The 17,287-nt window shown below is 45.6% G+C and overlaps 9 protein-coding genes across 9 annotated transcripts; 4 read left to right on the top strand and 5 right to left on the bottom strand.

Moving 5' to 3' along the window:
- Positions 1-440: 440 nt before the first annotated feature.
- On the top strand, positions 441-743 carry N7478_000155 (uncharacterized protein; the record flags this gene model as incomplete). The annotated part of the gene is made up of 1 exon (XM_056916371.1): positions 441-743. One exon carries the CDS (start codon positions 441-443, stop codon positions 741-743), a length of 303 nt encoding a protein of 100 aa, XP_056784251.1.
- A 1,373-nt stretch (positions 744-2,116) lies between these two features.
- N7478_000154 (aegerolysin family protein) lies at positions 2,117-2,574 on the bottom strand (the record flags this gene model as incomplete). The annotated part of the gene is made up of 2 exons (XM_056916370.1): positions 2,117-2,429; positions 2,483-2,574. 2 exons carry the CDS (start codon positions 2,572-2,574, stop codon positions 2,117-2,119), a joined length of 405 nt encoding a protein of 134 aa, XP_056784250.1.
- Positions 2,575-3,477: 903 nt separating this feature from the next.
- N7478_000153 (GMC family oxidoreductase) lies at positions 3,478-5,162 on the bottom strand (the record flags this gene model as incomplete). The annotated part of the gene is made up of 2 exons (XM_056916369.1): positions 3,478-4,884; positions 4,941-5,162. The coding sequence occupies 2 exons, from the start codon at positions 5,160-5,162 to the stop codon at positions 3,478-3,480; spliced, it is 1,629 nt and encodes a 542-aa protein (XP_056784249.1).
- Positions 5,163-5,858: 696 nt separating this feature from the next.
- Positions 5,859-6,116, bottom strand: N7478_000152 (uncharacterized protein; the record flags this gene model as incomplete). The annotated part of the gene is made up of 1 exon (XM_056916368.1): positions 5,859-6,116. One exon carries the CDS (start codon positions 6,114-6,116, stop codon positions 5,859-5,861), a length of 258 nt encoding a protein of 85 aa, XP_056784248.1.
- Positions 6,117-7,758: 1,642 nt separating this feature from the next.
- On the bottom strand, positions 7,759-8,115 carry N7478_000151 (uncharacterized protein; the record flags this gene model as incomplete). Its single annotated transcript, XM_056916367.1, has 1 exon — positions 7,759-8,115. The coding sequence occupies one exon, from the start codon at positions 8,113-8,115 to the stop codon at positions 7,759-7,761; it is 357 nt and encodes a 118-aa protein (XP_056784247.1).
- A 753-nt stretch (positions 8,116-8,868) lies between these two features.
- N7478_000150 (uncharacterized protein) lies at positions 8,869-9,135 on the top strand (the record flags this gene model as incomplete). The annotated part of the gene is made up of 1 exon (XM_056916366.1): positions 8,869-9,135. The coding sequence occupies one exon, from the start codon at positions 8,869-8,871 to the stop codon at positions 9,133-9,135; it is 267 nt and encodes an 88-aa protein (XP_056784246.1).
- Positions 9,136-10,797: 1,662 nt separating this feature from the next.
- N7478_000149 (OPT family oligopeptide transporter) lies at positions 10,798-13,197 on the top strand (the record flags this gene model as incomplete). Its single annotated transcript, XM_056916365.1, has 3 exons — positions 10,798-10,999; positions 11,050-11,217; positions 11,267-13,197. The coding sequence occupies 3 exons, from the start codon at positions 10,798-10,800 to the stop codon at positions 13,195-13,197; spliced, it is 2,301 nt and encodes a 766-aa protein (XP_056784245.1).
- A 279-nt stretch (positions 13,198-13,476) lies between these two features.
- Positions 13,477-13,810, bottom strand: N7478_000148 (uncharacterized protein; the record flags this gene model as incomplete). The annotated part of the gene is given in 2 exon segments (XM_056916364.1): positions 13,477-13,705; positions 13,722-13,810. 2 exon segments carry the CDS (start codon positions 13,808-13,810, stop codon positions 13,477-13,479), a joined length of 318 nt encoding a protein of 105 aa, XP_056784244.1.
- A 1,672-nt stretch (positions 13,811-15,482) lies between these two features.
- Positions 15,483-17,183, top strand: N7478_000147 (uncharacterized protein; the record flags this gene model as incomplete). Its single annotated transcript, XM_056916363.1, has 2 exons — positions 15,483-15,672; positions 15,745-17,183. The coding sequence occupies 2 exons, from the start codon at positions 15,483-15,485 to the stop codon at positions 17,181-17,183; spliced, it is 1,629 nt and encodes a 542-aa protein (XP_056784243.1).
- Positions 17,184-17,287: the final 104 nt, after the last annotated feature.

Below are 17,287 nucleotides of genomic sequence, written 5' to 3'. Positions count from 1 at the left end.
CAAACTTTATTCTTACAAAACCGTGTTGAAGCTCTTGTATCGATGCTATACCTCTGTTTCCCTGAACCATACTGCTTATGCTTATGCATTATTAGGCTTAGATCTGTATTCACCAAAACTGTGTCGTGAACAAATTTGTTGTGACCCACATAGTACCGATCTAGGTGGGGTCTTGAATGGAGGGGTATTTTCCTCTGACCCCTCGAGTGCGCGTCTTCCCCTATATATTTCTTCTCACTTCCCCCATTGAAACCAATCCCATTCTAAGATAAACGACTCCTTAGTCACCTCATCCCTATCGACAATGAGCAACGTGGCAGGCTTGAAGGAAGTGGATGGCAAGCTTGTTGCTATAGCCAAAGATGTTTGTTCACTACCGTTCTGACCACAATTCTCAGTTGACTGACAAGAAGTACTGAATGATACAGATTGAGCCACCGATGGATTGGACCAACGATTTTGAAACACTGGGTGGTGAGCTGGTGTGGGGAAGTGGTGGCGAAATCCAGGATTTGCTTCAAAACTTCGGCCTCGATGCCACCGAAGTAACGCCCCTCTACGCAATGGAGTTTCACACTGGTGAAGCTTTGGTGATGTTTGAAGCGGACTCAACCTTCTACCTTTTCAACCGTATTGAAGGCTCTCTATATCAAATCATCCAACCGAATGACTTGACTACGATTGTGGAGTTGATCGACGACAAGAATAAAGGATTGAGAAGCCTCGAGATTGAGCAACTATAATAGATACTACGCCAACATTCTTTGGGGGGATATGTGCTGCTTCCCGATTCTCCATTATTGATTGGGACTGGGGAGCGAATTAAGTATAACTTCAAATTCCTGGTAGCCATTGTATAGATTAGGCACTTCTTTTGGATTCTTTTTCCTAGCAATGAGAGTTGAAGGACTCGGAGGGGATAGTCCTAAGGACATGCCATAAGCCAGAACATACATTTACTGTAATTATAGTGATATAGTAGAAGAAGTTTACCAAGCAATGATAGTGAAGGCCTTAACGCGCTGAATCCAGTCTAGCGCGATCTGAGTCGGAAGCTAGGGAAGAAAGCCTGTGTGTGCAGGTGGTGAAACTGATTTCTATCCTCCCAGTACTAATTTTGTGACATTGAAGTAGGATGTAGACTAGCTTAAAGGCCGAGAAAATTAAATTAGGACCTCTGTGGACTTCGGGGTCTACATGTGGCCTTTTACTCCAAACTGAATGATGGTGTAACGTTTGGGTTGGTGCATGTTCCAGTCCAAGTCCAGATATCCATGGATGTAGAATGCGGTCTAAGTTGGCCGAGATTGCGTGTGCCGTATATACGCTTATGCATGTTAGAGATCTATCCAATGTTATTCTCATTTTGAGCGGAGTAATAGTTTTGCCAAGTCATAACGACGCATACGGGTGCCAATTATAACATTTCTGAGAGTGGAGCAACTATAACTCAATAATGGGTCGATCAACTCCTTCCCATAGCTGCATAAAGTTGAACTTAGACAAGCAGGTTTAGAAGCCTTGGAAGGCTGTTCTTGAATACATATACTGTTGTATTCTTGAGTCTATTCTACAGGCACTTTTCAGATTAGCAAGTATCACAAAGTTATATCAGGAACAAGCTTTTCAAGCCACCTTTGACTGGGTTGATTAGAACTCCAACAAAGAACGAAGTATGAGAGTGCTTTATGGCAATGGATGCAATCTTGGTTCAAGTTCAAGCCGGGAAACGGAAGAGGGGCAGACATGAAATAAAGTACCTGGGCCAATCTGGGTATATTTACTAAATGCATGACGTGGTGGCTACAGTCTGACCTGGCCCGGGATGTAGAGACAACAAAAGCGGGGTTATGGACTAAGACATGGGCTGTTACCCAAGTGGCCCCGTATAGGCCTCAAGATGAAACATTGTATGTTTTCTACGAAGAAATAATCTACGAGAAATTACGTAGAGAAGAAAAGTGAAGCAGAAGAAGAAGAAAGAATAATTACTAAATTTCCCATATTAAAAACAACTAAACTCCAGAATAACCGATACAAAGGGGCAGCTCCGACGGAAATCACGATCAGGAGCAGGGCTATTCGAATACCCCCTGCGCAGTGGATACAAGGCCAACTATTTTCTTGCCTCAGTGATATCCACAAAGACATGTCCCAGGGGGCCCTCCCTGGGACTCCATCCCCCACACTCGACTCTATATTTGCTACTACTGTCCAACATCTCGACTAAGTTGACGTATTCTCCTCCACGATTCTCCCAGTGGAGTTCACAGATCTTAGATTTACCGTGGAATAGATCCAGACGGCCTTCGCTGCCTCGGCGGCTTGCGGCAGTGACCTCGCCGATACCATTGGTTGGAATCTTGATTTCGTCGATCTCATCTTCGGTGAGTGACTTGCGTCGATCTTCAGGGTTGAAGAATTCGCCGCTACTGGCGCATTAGTAGATACTATGAATACTGGGATGGCATTCTATAGATACCCCTCGATGACGGTGTGCTGGATAAGCACCTCGCCGTCCTTGAGATGGTCTCGGATGTGGAAGGAGACCCAATTGGAGTTGTACTTGTCCATGGTGGTAACAATTGAGAACAGTTGGAACGATGGATGTGAAAAAGTTGCGGAGTGTAGATAAAAAAGTTGGGATTGAAATTGTATAGAAGAAGGAAAAAAGAGTGCATGGGCTGGGAGTAAATGGTGGGTTTATATAGAATGTCAGAATGCGGGGGAACTGCCTCAGCTGGTCGTGTGATGACTCGTCGATGCAATGCACCATTCCATCGTAAAAGGGGATGATCGCATGACACGATTGGCTGATTCCGGGTTACCGAGCCATGGCACCATCCTAGTTTGACCTTCGTCCTTTGGAAAGTTTGCGGGGTTCTGCGTCTCGCTTTGTTGTTATTAATTTAGTTTGGACGATCTACAAGACTTGCTGTGTTGTTAGTGTTATTTGTGGTCGAAACTACATCAGTTTCTCCGTCATCTTGCATCTCGGTAACCTGGGGAGGGAAGGTATGGTGGGTCCCTCTTTCCCCAGAGTGGAGTGCGGTAGACCCGGTTAGCGTTATGCCTTAAAGCAGCGACACCGGGGTTAGTCTATGTTGGTTCCCGGGAAGGTACAAGGTACCGCGAGTTCTTAGTAATCTCCATGTTGAAGTATTTATCCCCACAAAAATTAGGAATTGTCGGAATGTTACATATTTAGTATGGACTCCAGTGCGTGCTTTATTGGTGCGGATCCCGCCCTGGTTACACTTATTGATACTTTTAAGCCGATAGGCCACCCGAGACCATTTTCATATTCACTACTTCGAACGCGACTAGGCTGCTGAGATACTGTTGAATAAACCAAATTCTTATGCTATTCTAAACCTAAGGTATGTGCCTTCAGCTAACATGAAATGCACAAAGAAAAACGGGGAATTTGACAATCTCGAACTCAGTAAAACCACATCAAGAAACCTCATAGCCCCATCAATTTCCTCGAATTAAGTCTGCCGCTCTCTCTGCAACCGCGTATACAGTGGAAATCGGGTTTGCGTGAGGAATGATGGGAAAGATACTCGCATCCACCACTCGAAGGTTTTGCGTCCCGTAGACTGTGAGATTTTGGTCCACTACACCACCGTCTTCTTGTGGAAGCATAGCAGTCGTACCGCATACATGATGAGCCGCGGATCCAGTAGCCCTTATTTGGTCCTTAATCGTCTCAAGATCATGATGCTCCCCATTATTCTGCAAAAATGAGTTCAACGGCTCCGAGGTTGTCATCTTAAAGAGATTGCGAGAGTGTCGAGCTAAAATTTCAATATCGAATGCATCGTGCCCAATGCCAGCATCAACGGCAGGGAGCTGAGACGGATCGTCGGAGGAAATATGGACGCTACCCCGAGAGAACGGGAAGCTTCCTAGTACTGCGATAACGGCCATATTGCCGGGCAAAACTCCTAGAATATAGAAGGCTGATGAATCGTCGGGACTTTCGAAAAGTGATTTAAGAACTTTCCCTGAAGCGTGTTTGTCTTTGTCGCCGTCATAGATTGAAAGGAGTTCGGCTCGCTCCTCTGAATTAAGCCGTGGAAAGGCAACCGCCATCATTGCAGGCCTCATTGCTTGAGAGTCGCGCTTGAGAGAGAAAGGGAAGGTGACCATTGGATGCGATTGATAATTCTCGCCAACGCCCGGTAAATCAATTATCACCGGGATGTTAAATTCATCCAACTTATCTTGGCTGCCAATTCCTGAGAGCTCCAGAATCTTAGGTGTATGGTATCCACCTGCTGCCATAATGATTTCTTTTGTCGCATGTACCACATGAAGCTCATTATTATGAACTATTTCAGCACCTGTAGCAACCTGACCTTGGGCGTATGATTCAAAAAGGATGCGCTGGACCGTGGCTTCCGTGACAATGGTGACATTTGGGCGGGCGGCGGCTACTGTTCCGTATTCACTAGCTGCACCACTTCGGAGGCCAGAAACTGGATCGACGGTGCCTGCATAGTCGCGAGTGCCGATGACTTTACGCCCGAAACTCATTTCAGTCTGATAATCGTACCCCTTGGACTTGAATGTGTCGTGCCATGCTTGAATCAAAGGAAGCCCTGATTTGTTTTCAAGAGCTGGGTATGTCACCTTGATAGTGCCAGATGTGGTCTCCGGCGTGGTTGTAATATGTGTCGCGTGCTCTGGCGGAGTTACGGCAATTGTCTTCTCCCAATATGGTTGTAATGACTCCCAAGTCCACTCAGAATTTCCAAGTTTTGCCCATGCATCAATTCCATTAGGGGATGGAGGAATATACAGCAAACCGTTGACAGAGGAAGATCCGCCTATGGCTTTCCCGGAGACATGCGTGATGTCTCTGTTATCCCAGCCAGGCTATAACCCTCGATTCTTAGCAATTTGCGGCCATGAAATCATGTTTATCAACGTACCTGTGGGGTTACTTGAACTTTCCAGTCCAGCTCCGAGCCGCTCAAACCATGCCACAAGGCTGGATTTTGTACACGTGGGTCTTCCGTGGCATCAGGACCACTTTCCAAAACCACAACATGAACATCTGGATTCTCAGACAGTCGAGCTGCAACTACCAGACCAGCTGTTCCTCCGCCGACGATGATGTAGTCTGCTGTGGAAGGAAGCTGTTGAGATACCATGTTGGAAATGAAATTAGGTTGAATAAACGCAAAGGAAAATGAGGGGAAACACGAGGCTTAAAATAGTGAAAATAGTCGGGTCCGATTAACGCGCCACATTCCATATCTCTCCACCCCGGTGATCCGTATTTCATTCTATCCGATTCCCTTCTTGCTTAGGAATACCTAGGAAAATCACTACCTGCACAAATCCCTTGGAGCGTGTTCTATTGTCATTTTACCAAGTGTTAATCGCGTGGTGCCCCTCATATTCCCTCGGATGCCGGTTTGGGGGCCAATTTGTCCTGTCGGTGTGGGATCCTTATGGGTCTTTTGCTGCGCTCCAAAAGTCGAGGAGAATTTGAATATTTGATTAACTGAGTAACTCTTGGGCGAAAATACTAGATATTGCTTTAATCCACCGAAAATTGATGAACATACAGTAGGCTGACGACAATGAAGTCATTAATAACGCTTCTCAATCGTATTGTTGTCCTCGTTGAGCATGGGGCAGAAAGCCTTGAAGTGGGTCATTTGGCCCCCAAATATTGTAGCTATTTGAAGTTTACGCCCCACGTCTGACTCCCTTCAATTGGATTATGCCAATGGAAGCGGAAAGACATAACTTAATGCTGTTTCGGGATCTCGGATGTTTCAAAGAGCGATTAAATTCATAAACCTATTTTTCTGCCTTGCACATTTAATCTCTAAAAGGATCTAGCGTATATTCTCAGGAATGCACTGGGGGAAAGCCCTTTTCTGGTATTTCCCGGCATTTTTCACCTCACTTTCAGTTAGATTCCCTTGCAGCAGCTTTGCGTGCAGAGTTTCAAAGCCCATACCGTCCACAATATCGAGCGGGTCAACAACATTGCCCATGGACTTGGACATTTTTCGAGCCTCGCTGTCGCGGATCAAGCCGTGGCAGAAGACCTCAGTAAAGGGTACTTTTCCAGTCAATTTGAGAGAAAACATGATCATACGGCTAACCCAGAAAGGTATAATATCCCAGCCTGTCTCCAAAGTAGTGGTAGGAAAGTATTTTTCAAAGTCTACCGTTTTTTCTGGCCACCCGAGGGCGCTAAATAGTCAAATTCCAGAGCTGAACCAGGCATCTAGAACATCTTCGTCACGCCTAAGCACAATTTCTTGCCAGGAAATTTTTGTTCTGCCTGTTGCCGAGCTTCGGCTTCTGTCCGGTCACATACCTTGTAAGTGTCATCGAACAATGGTGTAAGATCTTAATCTTTGGGGTTGCAACTTGTTCGTTCAAAGGCAAGGACAGATCCCAATATCTACCGATTTGGATCTACAGGACTACGACTTGAGCACTCTCGCTGGAGGCTTGAAAGAAAAGAACCAGATAGAGCTCTGTGGCAGTATTCGAAAATTCAAAGAGAAAAAGAAGGGCAAAGGTGGTAAATAACACGAGGAATGGGCTAGGCATCGAGGGATTTCGAGTATCTAGATCTAGTGACAAGGCTCGGAGATGAACAGCTACTAGTGCTAATAGTGACAAGGGGAGTCTCTCCTGACAGAATTCTTTGTACTACTAGGCGTATTAGTAGACTAGCATATTACTACGGCTTTTCCGCCTTATTTGTGAACTTGATATCAAGATTTTCCCGCAGGCTCAAATTTATGAGTGCCTGTCTCATTTCGGATTCCCAGTAACCGAAGTCGTCCTCTTTTATTATAAAATGAAATCCCCGTAAAAAAGGTGTCGTCTCTGTACGCTCGTGAAACTATCTCTCTAAATACTCCAATATATCGGTATCCTCCCACTCCTATTCATCTTGGAAGCGCAAGTTATCTGTGATAGTAAGCCATTGAATATTTCTTGGAAGTGCGTCTTCGAGACGTCCTTTGCCCAGATCGAAGGGAGAATATCCTCCCAGGAATGGCAGGGGAACTTGTATATTTTCTAGCTTGTGGAGATACTGCAAAGCTTCGAATGGTTTGGTAAGGCCGAGCTCTGGGAGCTCAGGGTTTGCTCTATTAGCTATATCTGTGAATATTTTGAGATCGATCAATGTCTCTCAAAATGCGACAAAGCTTTAGATATCTTCCCAAAGTTAAGTGTGCCTGTGATATATTTGTCCTCGAGGTCTTTGCGGTAGAACTAGTTCTATTCAAGCTTTTTCAGGTTCTTTGTCACTGACAAAATTTGAGCAAGAGGTTCTTCCCTTAGCTTATGTAACTTGAGAGATGTAAGGCTAGTTGGGCTGGGAGGGCTCTCACTAGGCTATTTAAAACTCTGTGGGTTGTCCAAAGAGACCCTAAGCTTTCTTATTGATTGTAGATAGAAAAGATAGAGAGCGTCGCAGGTATTCCTCGTATCGGTGTGGTGGCGTGTGTTGATCTCTGTCATATGATATAGTATAGTGACCTCCTCTAGACGCTCAAAGGAATGCAAGTTGCTCGCTTACGAGGTATCCAGCAATGCTAAACGGAAAGCCGTACCGATTAAGCTGGAGTTTTGAGTGTAGTTACTATCGAAGTAAAGAGTTCTTAAGCTTGGAGCTAGGCATAGCAGGAAAGCGACAAATGCGTCCATAGTTCCGGTGCGAAGCTCATGGATCCACTGCTTTGAGTATGGACCGCCGAATTGCTCAGTCTACTCAACCATCCCTTCCAAGACAACATTGTTATCGATTGTAGAATGTGGCTTCTTGTTGTTCTCCGCGCGATAAACCCCTCTGCGCTGTCCAAAGCCATCGTCACCCTCTAAAGGGATTGTTTCGATGCACTCAGCTAAATCGGGCCGGCGTATCAAGGTTCGCAAAAACTGAGCGATCGAAGGGCTTTGCGATTTGTTGTATGCCCATTGTATGTGGGAGTAAAGCAATGACTGAGCTTCGGCCTGTAGCCTCTTATTGACAAAGCAGACTTTCCGAAGATCTGCAAAGTCCAGCTTCTTGGCGATCATGAGCAGAATTTCTTCTGGGCAGGAGAGAAAGGTTGTCGGGGCCATCTGGTCGAAAGGCCGCACTCGAGCCGACAGAGGCGGGTGCGGAAAAAAAATTAACGAAGATAATGCGTTCAGGTCAAGTTCGATGAAATAGAATCGCGTGTGAGAGGATCGTCTTATTTATGCACAAGAGGCAAGCTTAGCGCCACATTGCTGTTTTGGCCCCGATCCCATCCCACCTGATGGCCCTCACCTGGAGAGTTGAAGCTAGCAACAGGGAGCGGCTGTCAGTACAATACATGAAATGAGCCTTCGTGTTGTACTGAAAGTAGTGGACCCTCGTGGAGTCGTGGGTCCCAGCAGAGGCCTCAGTTATAAGGCTTCAACGCTCAGCCACAAATTTCTAGTAGTATTACAACACACCAAGAAAGATGAGAACACAGCTCTAGAAAATCTATATCTGACACATAATGTAGTCTAATTATCAATAGCGCTCGTGCTTTTGATATATAGAACGACCGTCAAAATCAGAACAACTCGAAAGACACGCGAGCCGAGTGTCATAGAGAGCCCCATACCTACCTAGGGAGCTGGGCATGGGCATATTGTGAAGGTACTGCTGAATAATGGGGCTAATTTCGAGGCAGAGGACAGAAATGGCAGGACAATGGCAACATCAATATCCCAAAGTCGCTAAGAACCCAAAGCCATGCCGATATAAGGACATCGGATCATGTGCATGAAGATGGTGACGTGCGTTCTCCGACCCTTTCTTACTCTCCCCCGTCTGTCCCTTGACTTGATGCCTACCACACGATGTCTATCAATCTAGACGATCGTCACTCGATTATTAAATACAGCCGGCTCAGTTCTGAGTGTCAACTTATCGGAGGCTCGATATTCGGCAACCAGGTCATCAAGCTACCAGCCTACAACTTGGTAGTCAAATTTGGCCAGTATGTCTCCCACCACGAAGCAGAGAACCAACAAGAAGCATACAGCTTAATCGACCGAGCCATTTTCATAATTCCTAGAGTCTATGAATTTTTTGTGGACAATGAAGGTTGTGGTTATACAGTATGAGATTTCATTCCGGGCAAAATTTTCGACCCTCTCCCGGAATCTCACATTCAAAAACTCGCCGATGTCATTCGTTATTTCCATTCTATTACCTCCGATGGCGCCGGAAGTCTATTTGGCGGTTCATCAACTGGTTTGGTTTGGCCGGATACAAACGATCTGACTATTAGCAATGTTCAACAGGTCAAGAACTGGTTCAACAGCCGGCTTTTTCCTGGAGACGGCAAGGTTCATTTTGGTCTTAGTTCATCAATATTTTCACATTTAGATATAGCCCCCCGAAGTCTTTTATGGCTAGACGATGGCCACATCTGTCTGCTAGATTAGGCATCTGCAGGGGTTTATCCAAGGGCGTTGGGATTTGCCAGTCTATTCTTTCAAGAGTATCATTTCAGCGTAAGACTTCTGAATGCCGTTGGCTTTGGCTTTGGCTCCGAAAATGACAAAGGAGAACAACAAAGGATCTGCCAGGCATTATATAACAATGAAAGATATTCTTTGTGAGTCCGGTCCCCCAAATCAATCGCCAACAATTCCGATCTAAAAACTAGTCGCTCGCAGGACATTCGAAATGGATCTTCACCGCACCCAATAAATGATTCCACATTCCCACTTCCGCCAATTCCTGAGCCTCGGGAGCTTACGAGTTGATAAAAGATCAATGGTACAACTCGAAATTCATTATCATCATGCATCAAGCTTGTATGCGCGTTCGCGAGGCTTCTTAGTGACCCTTACGTCCCCGTCATAGTTTACAAAGTACTCTTATTCCTTTAACACTTAGCCATGATAAACAAACTCAGTCGTGTTGAAAAATTATCACAAAACTTTCACATTTGGCGCGATAGTTGCGATAGATCATCTAAAATATGTAATATTTTAATAGCCCATAAGAATGCTCAGCGAATGTAGGGATCAGGGATAATAAATCATTGAAGTGAGTGTCTTTGATTAATATTTTTTCGTTCCCCATTTCCTCCAGAAAACCATCGAAATCATGACCAACAATAACGGGCCGGCCGAGCTCCCCGAGACAATCACCTTTCGGCCCAATCATGAATTATGAATTTACCAAACTCCTAATCACTTGATCTAGGCAAGAATGAGGAATCCCAAATCGTGCCGGTACCACCCTCCATTCCGCACTCCGAAGCAAGCGTCGGCTATTCTCTAGCGAATGACCAATTTCCCCGGCACACGGTTCTCCACTTTGCTGCTTAACCCGCGAAGTCTAAATGGCTAACACAGAGCCACAGAGCTTAGCTCTACTTCGGCATGTGTGGACACAATTGCGCAATTATCATTTGCTAAAAACCAAACATGATAGCCACACAGAGCATTCAAATTAGAGCACGGTGGTAGTCCCACTTCTTTGAACGAGATTTAGCGTTGACCACATTTGTTCTAGTGTGCGCTAGATCTATTCAAGGACGCAAGCGTTGCCAACACACCATTTATGTTGCAGATAACACCATTTGTTTCATTGGTAGATTTTTCTTTGCGGTTGATCTCGGCTAAGTTTCGAATTAGCCATGCATAGTGTTACAATTTTGCAGTATATGACTTGCGTGAGGTTATTTATGATGAGCCTTTTCCCTTCCTTTTTTGCGCTTTGTTGGCCCACTTACTCCGCACTTGCATTGATTTTTTCCTATCTTGACAGCGATGGCCGGCGAAATTGAAGAACCTCTCAGTCGGCAGATTCTTGTGGATGTTGAATCTAAGGATAAGAATGGAACAGTTACGGAAAAGTCTATCGATTCTGGTGATAATACTCTTGAGACAACGATTATCGCTGCGAATGACCAGGGTTTCCAAGGAGACGATAAAGAAGAATACGTGAAGGGACACCCCGTTATTCGAAATGGTAAAATAACTCCAACCTCAGAGATGATGTCTTAATACTAAACTGAAAAGGTCTGGACGTTTCAAAGTTCCTCATATCTACTAGGGACGACGGTGACCCATCATTTACCTTTCGATCTATCGTATTGGGAACAATATTCACTGCACTTTCCAGCGTTATTACCATGCTCTATACATTTAAGCCGGTTCAAGTTCAAGTTTCTGCAACTTTCCTGCAACGTAGGTCTGCCTTACAGCTGCGCTCTACTCATTTCTAACGCTTAGATAGTATTGGTATTTGTTTTTGGAGAGGGCTGGGCTTATCTTACCCCTACCCCCGACCGTTTCAAGGTAAACTGGGTACGCAAAACACTCAAGTTCATGAACTTTGGCCAGAGCTTCGGTATCAAAGAACATGTTGTCGCATCTTTGATCGCTTCGTCTGGAAATAATGGCCTTGCGGGTGTGGAGGTATACGCCATTGAACGACTGTACTACGACCGGAGCATATCCGCTTCAACGGCCGTTCTGGCTACATTTTCAATCTCACTCTGTGGATTCGTATTAGCAGGCGTGCTGAAGTCACTAATTGTATATCCTGCTGAGATGGTATATTGGTCGACATTACCACAGGTTGTCCTTTTCCAGAACCTTCACTTCGATCGGAAAGCCAATAAAAAGCGGCTGGAGAAATTTGGCTGGGCGCTGGGCTTTGCTGCTGTTTGGGAACTATTTCCTGCATACATTGTTCCATGGGCCGGTGGTTTATCGATTTTCTGCCTTGCTTCGATGGGAGCGCCCGCAAAGACCCGATCTATATTTGGTAAGGTTTTTGGAGGTGCTTCATCGAATGAAGGGATGGGTATTCTCAATTTTTCTCTTGATTGGCAGTACATCCAGAGCGCGTATCTGTCATTTCCGTTGAAGCAACAGATCAATACTTGGATTGGCTATGTCATTTGGTATCCAGCTATGCTGGGCTTATACTACAGCAATATGTGGAATGCTAAAGACTTCCCTTTCATGTCTACGTCGCTTTTTGCCGCCAATGGGAGCACTTTCTCCACCACCTCGATTCTTAACGAGCATGGTATTATCAACGAAACCAAACTTGAGCAAGTGGGACTACCGTACATGACTTCAAGCACTGTTTGGGGCTACTTTACACAAAATCTGGCCTTGGGGGCACTAATAGCTCATGTTCTGTTGTTTTACGCAAAGGACAGTATTATTGCGTGGAAGCAAGCACGCTCTCAGAAGCTGCCTGATCCGCACTACCAGGCTATGCTTAAATATAAGGAGGTTCCGATGTGGTGGTACATTGTCTCCTTTATCTTGGCTTTTGTTGCTGGAATCATCGTGACAGCGAAAGGTGAAACAACACTTCCTGTGTGGGGTTATATTATCTCACTTCTTCTTGGTGCATTTGTCGCCCCATTCTCTTGTATTCTATACGGTCTCTACGGCACAGGTGTCAACACTGAACAGATATCCAAAATGGTTGCTGGTGCTGTCCACCCCGGTCGACCGTTGGCGGGTCTCTATTTCACTACTTGGTCTCATCAGGTCATTTTACTCGCAGTCAACTTATCAAATTGGCTCAAGGTTGGACAATATACTAAAGTTCCTCATCGGGTTATGTTCGGCACACAAGTTTATGCTTCATTGCTCGGTGCTGCCTTGAACTATGTCATTATGAACGTGATTGTTACAAACCAGAGAGAGATTCTTTTGGACCCCGTTGGTAACGCTGTTTGGAGTGGTTCAACACTTCAAAGCATGAACTCCCAAGCGATTACCTGGGCCATGGCGAAAAAGATGTACAGCTTGGATGGACATTATTACATTGTTCCAATCGGGCTTTTGATTGGTACTGTCTTTCCAATCATTCACTGGGGATTGAACAGAGTGTTCCCTCGATTGAAGAAGCTGCCTATCAATACTGCTATCATTGCTACCTATGCTGGAGTAAACTACTATGGCAATACCTCGTGGGTTTGGTCATCTATTGCGGTGGGAATTTTCTCACAGGTTTATCTTCGTCGTCGATTGCCAGGGGTCTATAATAAGTATAACTATCTCATTGGAGCTGCTTTGGATGGTGGATCTCAAATCATCATTTTCATTCTATCTTTTGCTGCCCTGGGCGCAAGTGGAAAATCGCATCCTTTTCCAACGTGGTGGGGGAATCCGGCAGGAAACGCAGATCATTGTACATAGAAGGACGAGATGTCACAGTTGGTTTCAGCATATATTTCACTATAAATGTGAATCCTCTAAGCTTCATTTCCTAGCCTACGGTTTCTGCTTAATCCTAGTCTCTATTGGGACTAGTCGAGCCATATGCCAACAAGGCCCGAGGAACAGCTGTTTCTTGGTCTTTCTTAAAGGCCAGAGCGAGATCTAAATCCCGAAGCAAACTACATACTCTAGCTCTCAAGAATTATGAATTAAACGGCCTTATTCCTCCAACCCTATGGCCCATGACCCTTGACCGGTTCATATGTGTTCAGGTAGCAGGGGTGGTAAAATCACTTCTTGTGGAACGGACGACATAACGAAGTTAGAGTCATTATTGCCCAAAGGCCTACCGGCGCCAGTAAGAGTGATGGACCGGCCAGTATCTGGATCGATGAGCACCTCATCATTAGCATACCCCATAGATATGAAGCCGGCCAGACGATCAGTCTGCAGAAAAATGGCATTCGCTTTCACTGCAGCATCGTAACTGGCTACAGTTATACTTTCGTAGTGCTTCCAGGTCTGCTCCGATACGTTGAGCCTCCCTCCCCGTCAGCACGATCAAACAAGACGATACAATGCTCAATGCCATTTATGAAAGGGAGGGAAACTGTTTCTTGTGCAGTAAGCGAGACCACGAAGGTTCCGTCAAAAATGGTAACGAGAGAACTCTTCCATAGCTTTCTGTACCCATTCGCCTCCATTTGACAAAGCCACTTGTCACCACGAGCGCCACCATACACGTCCGAGCTGAGAATCAAATGCGTGCAGCCCAATCCAATCTTTGTAGTGATCCAGTGATCTACGCTGATATATATACTCGAGGAACGTGTAAAAGCCACCTATCGCCGAATTGTACCACAGAGGGCTGAAGTAGTCAAATCCTTCAATAATTAGCACTGAGGGGCTTTTCCTGTGCTGTGTTAAAAGAGATAATTCGCTCTCAAACGTTTGTTCAGAATTCTGGATCTGTCGCTTGGTCTGTCAAGCGAAGGATCTGGAACATCGTATCGGTTTGGCCAAGTCCTAGGTTGGAGCCAAAATTTGTGGTCGCAACTCTCATCTCCATCATCGGGGTCCTCACCTGAGCCCGAAGAGCTGTATTAAAATATCAGTACCAATAACCCATAAGAAAATCCGCCAGTGAACCTTACTCCTTATCAAGTCTGACATCCATTTTCTCCTGGCAAATATTGGGCATCATATCGCTTGTCTTTGCAGATGCATGATTCATGCTGGAGGACATAATGCTGTTTATGATGAGCCGGTATATTGCAAAGCAACAGATTCTTTGCGGTCAATTGAGGTTGAGTTCCAATGAGTATGAGATTATTTACTCTCGCTAGGAATGTTTTTGAGACTGATGGGCCAAGAAGAGGAGCGGTCAACTGCCCCTTTCAGTAGCACTTGATTGAATCCTTCTCCATGGGACTTCCTTGGTATCTTAAAAAATGCCGATCGTGCACCGCAGATCGAATGTGGATGTACGAATCAGCTGAAATGACGTCGATATTGACTTGTTCTATGAAGGAACTAGGGCCGATCTCGATTCTTAGGCTCTTAGTCTTCCATCAATCAAGAATGACTGGCTTTAGTGCGTTTTTGGGACCACACATCTCCTAAGTCGTTGAGCGGCGAGGAGCTTGGTGACGTGGCTTGCATTATGCTTCTGTAGGTTCAAGATCAAAACTGTACTTTTGGCATTCTGATGTCTAATTGATACCTGCCGCCAGCGAACATCTATAATCGTTTTGCCTATCGAACACTCTCCCGGGATGAAGTGACAATCTTGCGATATGTAAGCTGAAATTGATATTATATATGACATTTAAAAAAACTTTAATAAAAAGTATCGCAAAGCAGTCAATCAAGCCAATCATCTTACTATACTTAATGAGAAGCAGAAAGGTAAGCCCATCTCAGCAACTAAAGATACTAGATAATGACCGTGCTGGCTTTTCACCAAGGAAAGTTAATGTAAGTTGTCTCCCTTATTTAACTCTCGCAGTATGAGCCTGTATGTCTGGAAGATTGAGCAGAGCTATGTAGATTTTTAGTATTTTCTCTAGATTGTTGAGGCACACTGCCATGGTTACTCCAATTTCCCCACCCGCCGCTCATTCTTCTCCACACGGGCTTGGCCGCGGAATTCTAGCTCCGCTGAGCTCTTCCCCCCTTCACTCAGCTGGCCCACGTCAATCACGACCTTGGAAACTAAAGAGGACTCCGATCCAACGGCAGACGAAGGCCTGATTATATTCACCATGTCTACCGATGAGAATGGAAACACAATAGCCCGCGCGACGGAGCAGACGCCCCTTCTCCAGGATCCTAACCCCGCCACCTCCGGCTCGACAGAGGAGCAGGATTCCGCGGCCGACGGAGAGCCCAGCACCAAGGAATTGATTATAGTTCTGAGTAGTATTTGGCTTGGAGTATTCCTTGCAGCGCTAGGTGTGTATATATATAGTCGAAATAAACAAACCGTCTGCGTCGGTACAAGGCTAATAAACCGCTCCTTGCCAGATTCAACCATTGTTGCGACACTCTCTGCCCCCATCTCCTCCTCGTTCAACTCATTCTCGCTATTGTCGTGGCTTGCAACCTCTTATCTCATCTCGAATGCTGCCTGCCAACCTCTCAGCGGTCGATTGACTGACATTTACTCGCGGCGATGGGGATTGGTCTTCTCGAATGTCTTCTTCGCTCTTGGAAACCTAATTTGTGGTCTGGCTCAGTCGGAGGTGACCATCATTATTGGACGTGTGGTCGCAGGTATTGGTGGTGGTGGTCTCACGGCTATCTCAACATTCGTGACTTCAGATCTTGTGCCCCTTCGAAAGCGAGGTGTCTGGCAGGGCGTGGGGAACATTTGCTATGGTGCTGGAAGTGGGCTCGGTGGCGTATTTGGCGGCTGGATCAATGATACCCTTGGATGGCGCTGGGCCTTTTTGATCCAGGTCCCATTTCTAGTGGTCTCCTGCGTGATGGTTGCAGTCAAGGTGAAGATTCCAGTTAAAGAGAGCGATGAAGCCCGGATCAAGCGTGTCGATTTTCTTGGCTCTATCACTCTGGTTTTGACCCTTGTGACATTGCTGTTGGGTCTAAATACTGGTGGTAACCAAGTCCCATGGACACATCCACTTGTTCTTACCTCTTTGCCGCTGTCTGCTGTTTTCATGGGTCTGTTCATTTACGTGGAGGCTCGAGTTGCCGCTGAGCCTATTATTCCTGTGAAACTCCTTCTAGACCGCACGGTTGCAGCTGCTTGTTTGACAAACTGGCTCACCACAATGACGGTCTTCGGTCTGTTGTTTTATCTCCCCATTTATTTCCAGGTTCAAGGACTGTCGGCTACAGCTGCTGGCGCTCGCTTGATCCCTAACGCAGTTGGTATCTCTATCGGATCTTTGGGCTGTGGGTTCATCATGAGATCCAGTGGTCGGTATAGACTACTCAATGCCATTATGATGGCTATGCAAGTTGCAGCGGCCGCGCTCATCTGCACCTTAGACTTGTCTACCCCTGCATGGTTACCATTTGTCTACTTTTTCTTCTTGGGAATGGCGTATGGCAGCATGCTTACCATTACCCTGGTTGCTCTGATCTCTGCTGTTGATCATAAGTATCATGCAGTGGTGACATCTGCGTCTTATGCCTGCCGTAGCACTGGTAGTACCATTGGTATTACTATTGCAGGAGCTGTCTTCCAGAATACTCTGGTAACGGGGCTATGGTCTCGATTTGAGGGTCGAAAGCATGCGGCTGAATATATTTCTCGACTTCGGGACAATCTTGCTGAAATTTCAAACTTACCTAAGGACTGGATTCCTGGTGCGTTGGATGCATATATGAATTCATTGCGGGCGGTGTTTATCACCTTGTTGGGGTTGAGTGTACTTGGGGCTTTAGCTAGTCTTGCCATGCGTGAACACAAGCTACACAACAATCTGTCTCGTCGTTGAGATGGTAGTAATGTGCAGTGGTAAGTATAGACAAGAAGATTCATTATAGAATAAATAAAAAGATATCCATAAATTAACTTTGAAATGCTTCGTTCTCCACTTAT

This window comes from Penicillium angulare, assembly GCF_028827245.1.
Source record: "Penicillium angulare strain IBT 27051 chromosome Unknown utg000001l_segment0_segment0, whole genome shotgun sequence".
Lineage (NCBI taxonomy): Eukaryota > Fungi > Ascomycota > Eurotiomycetes > Eurotiales > Aspergillaceae > Penicillium > Penicillium angulare.
The sequence above is the reverse complement of the archived record's forward strand: the minus strand, read 5'-3'. Positions and strand labels throughout refer to the sequence as shown.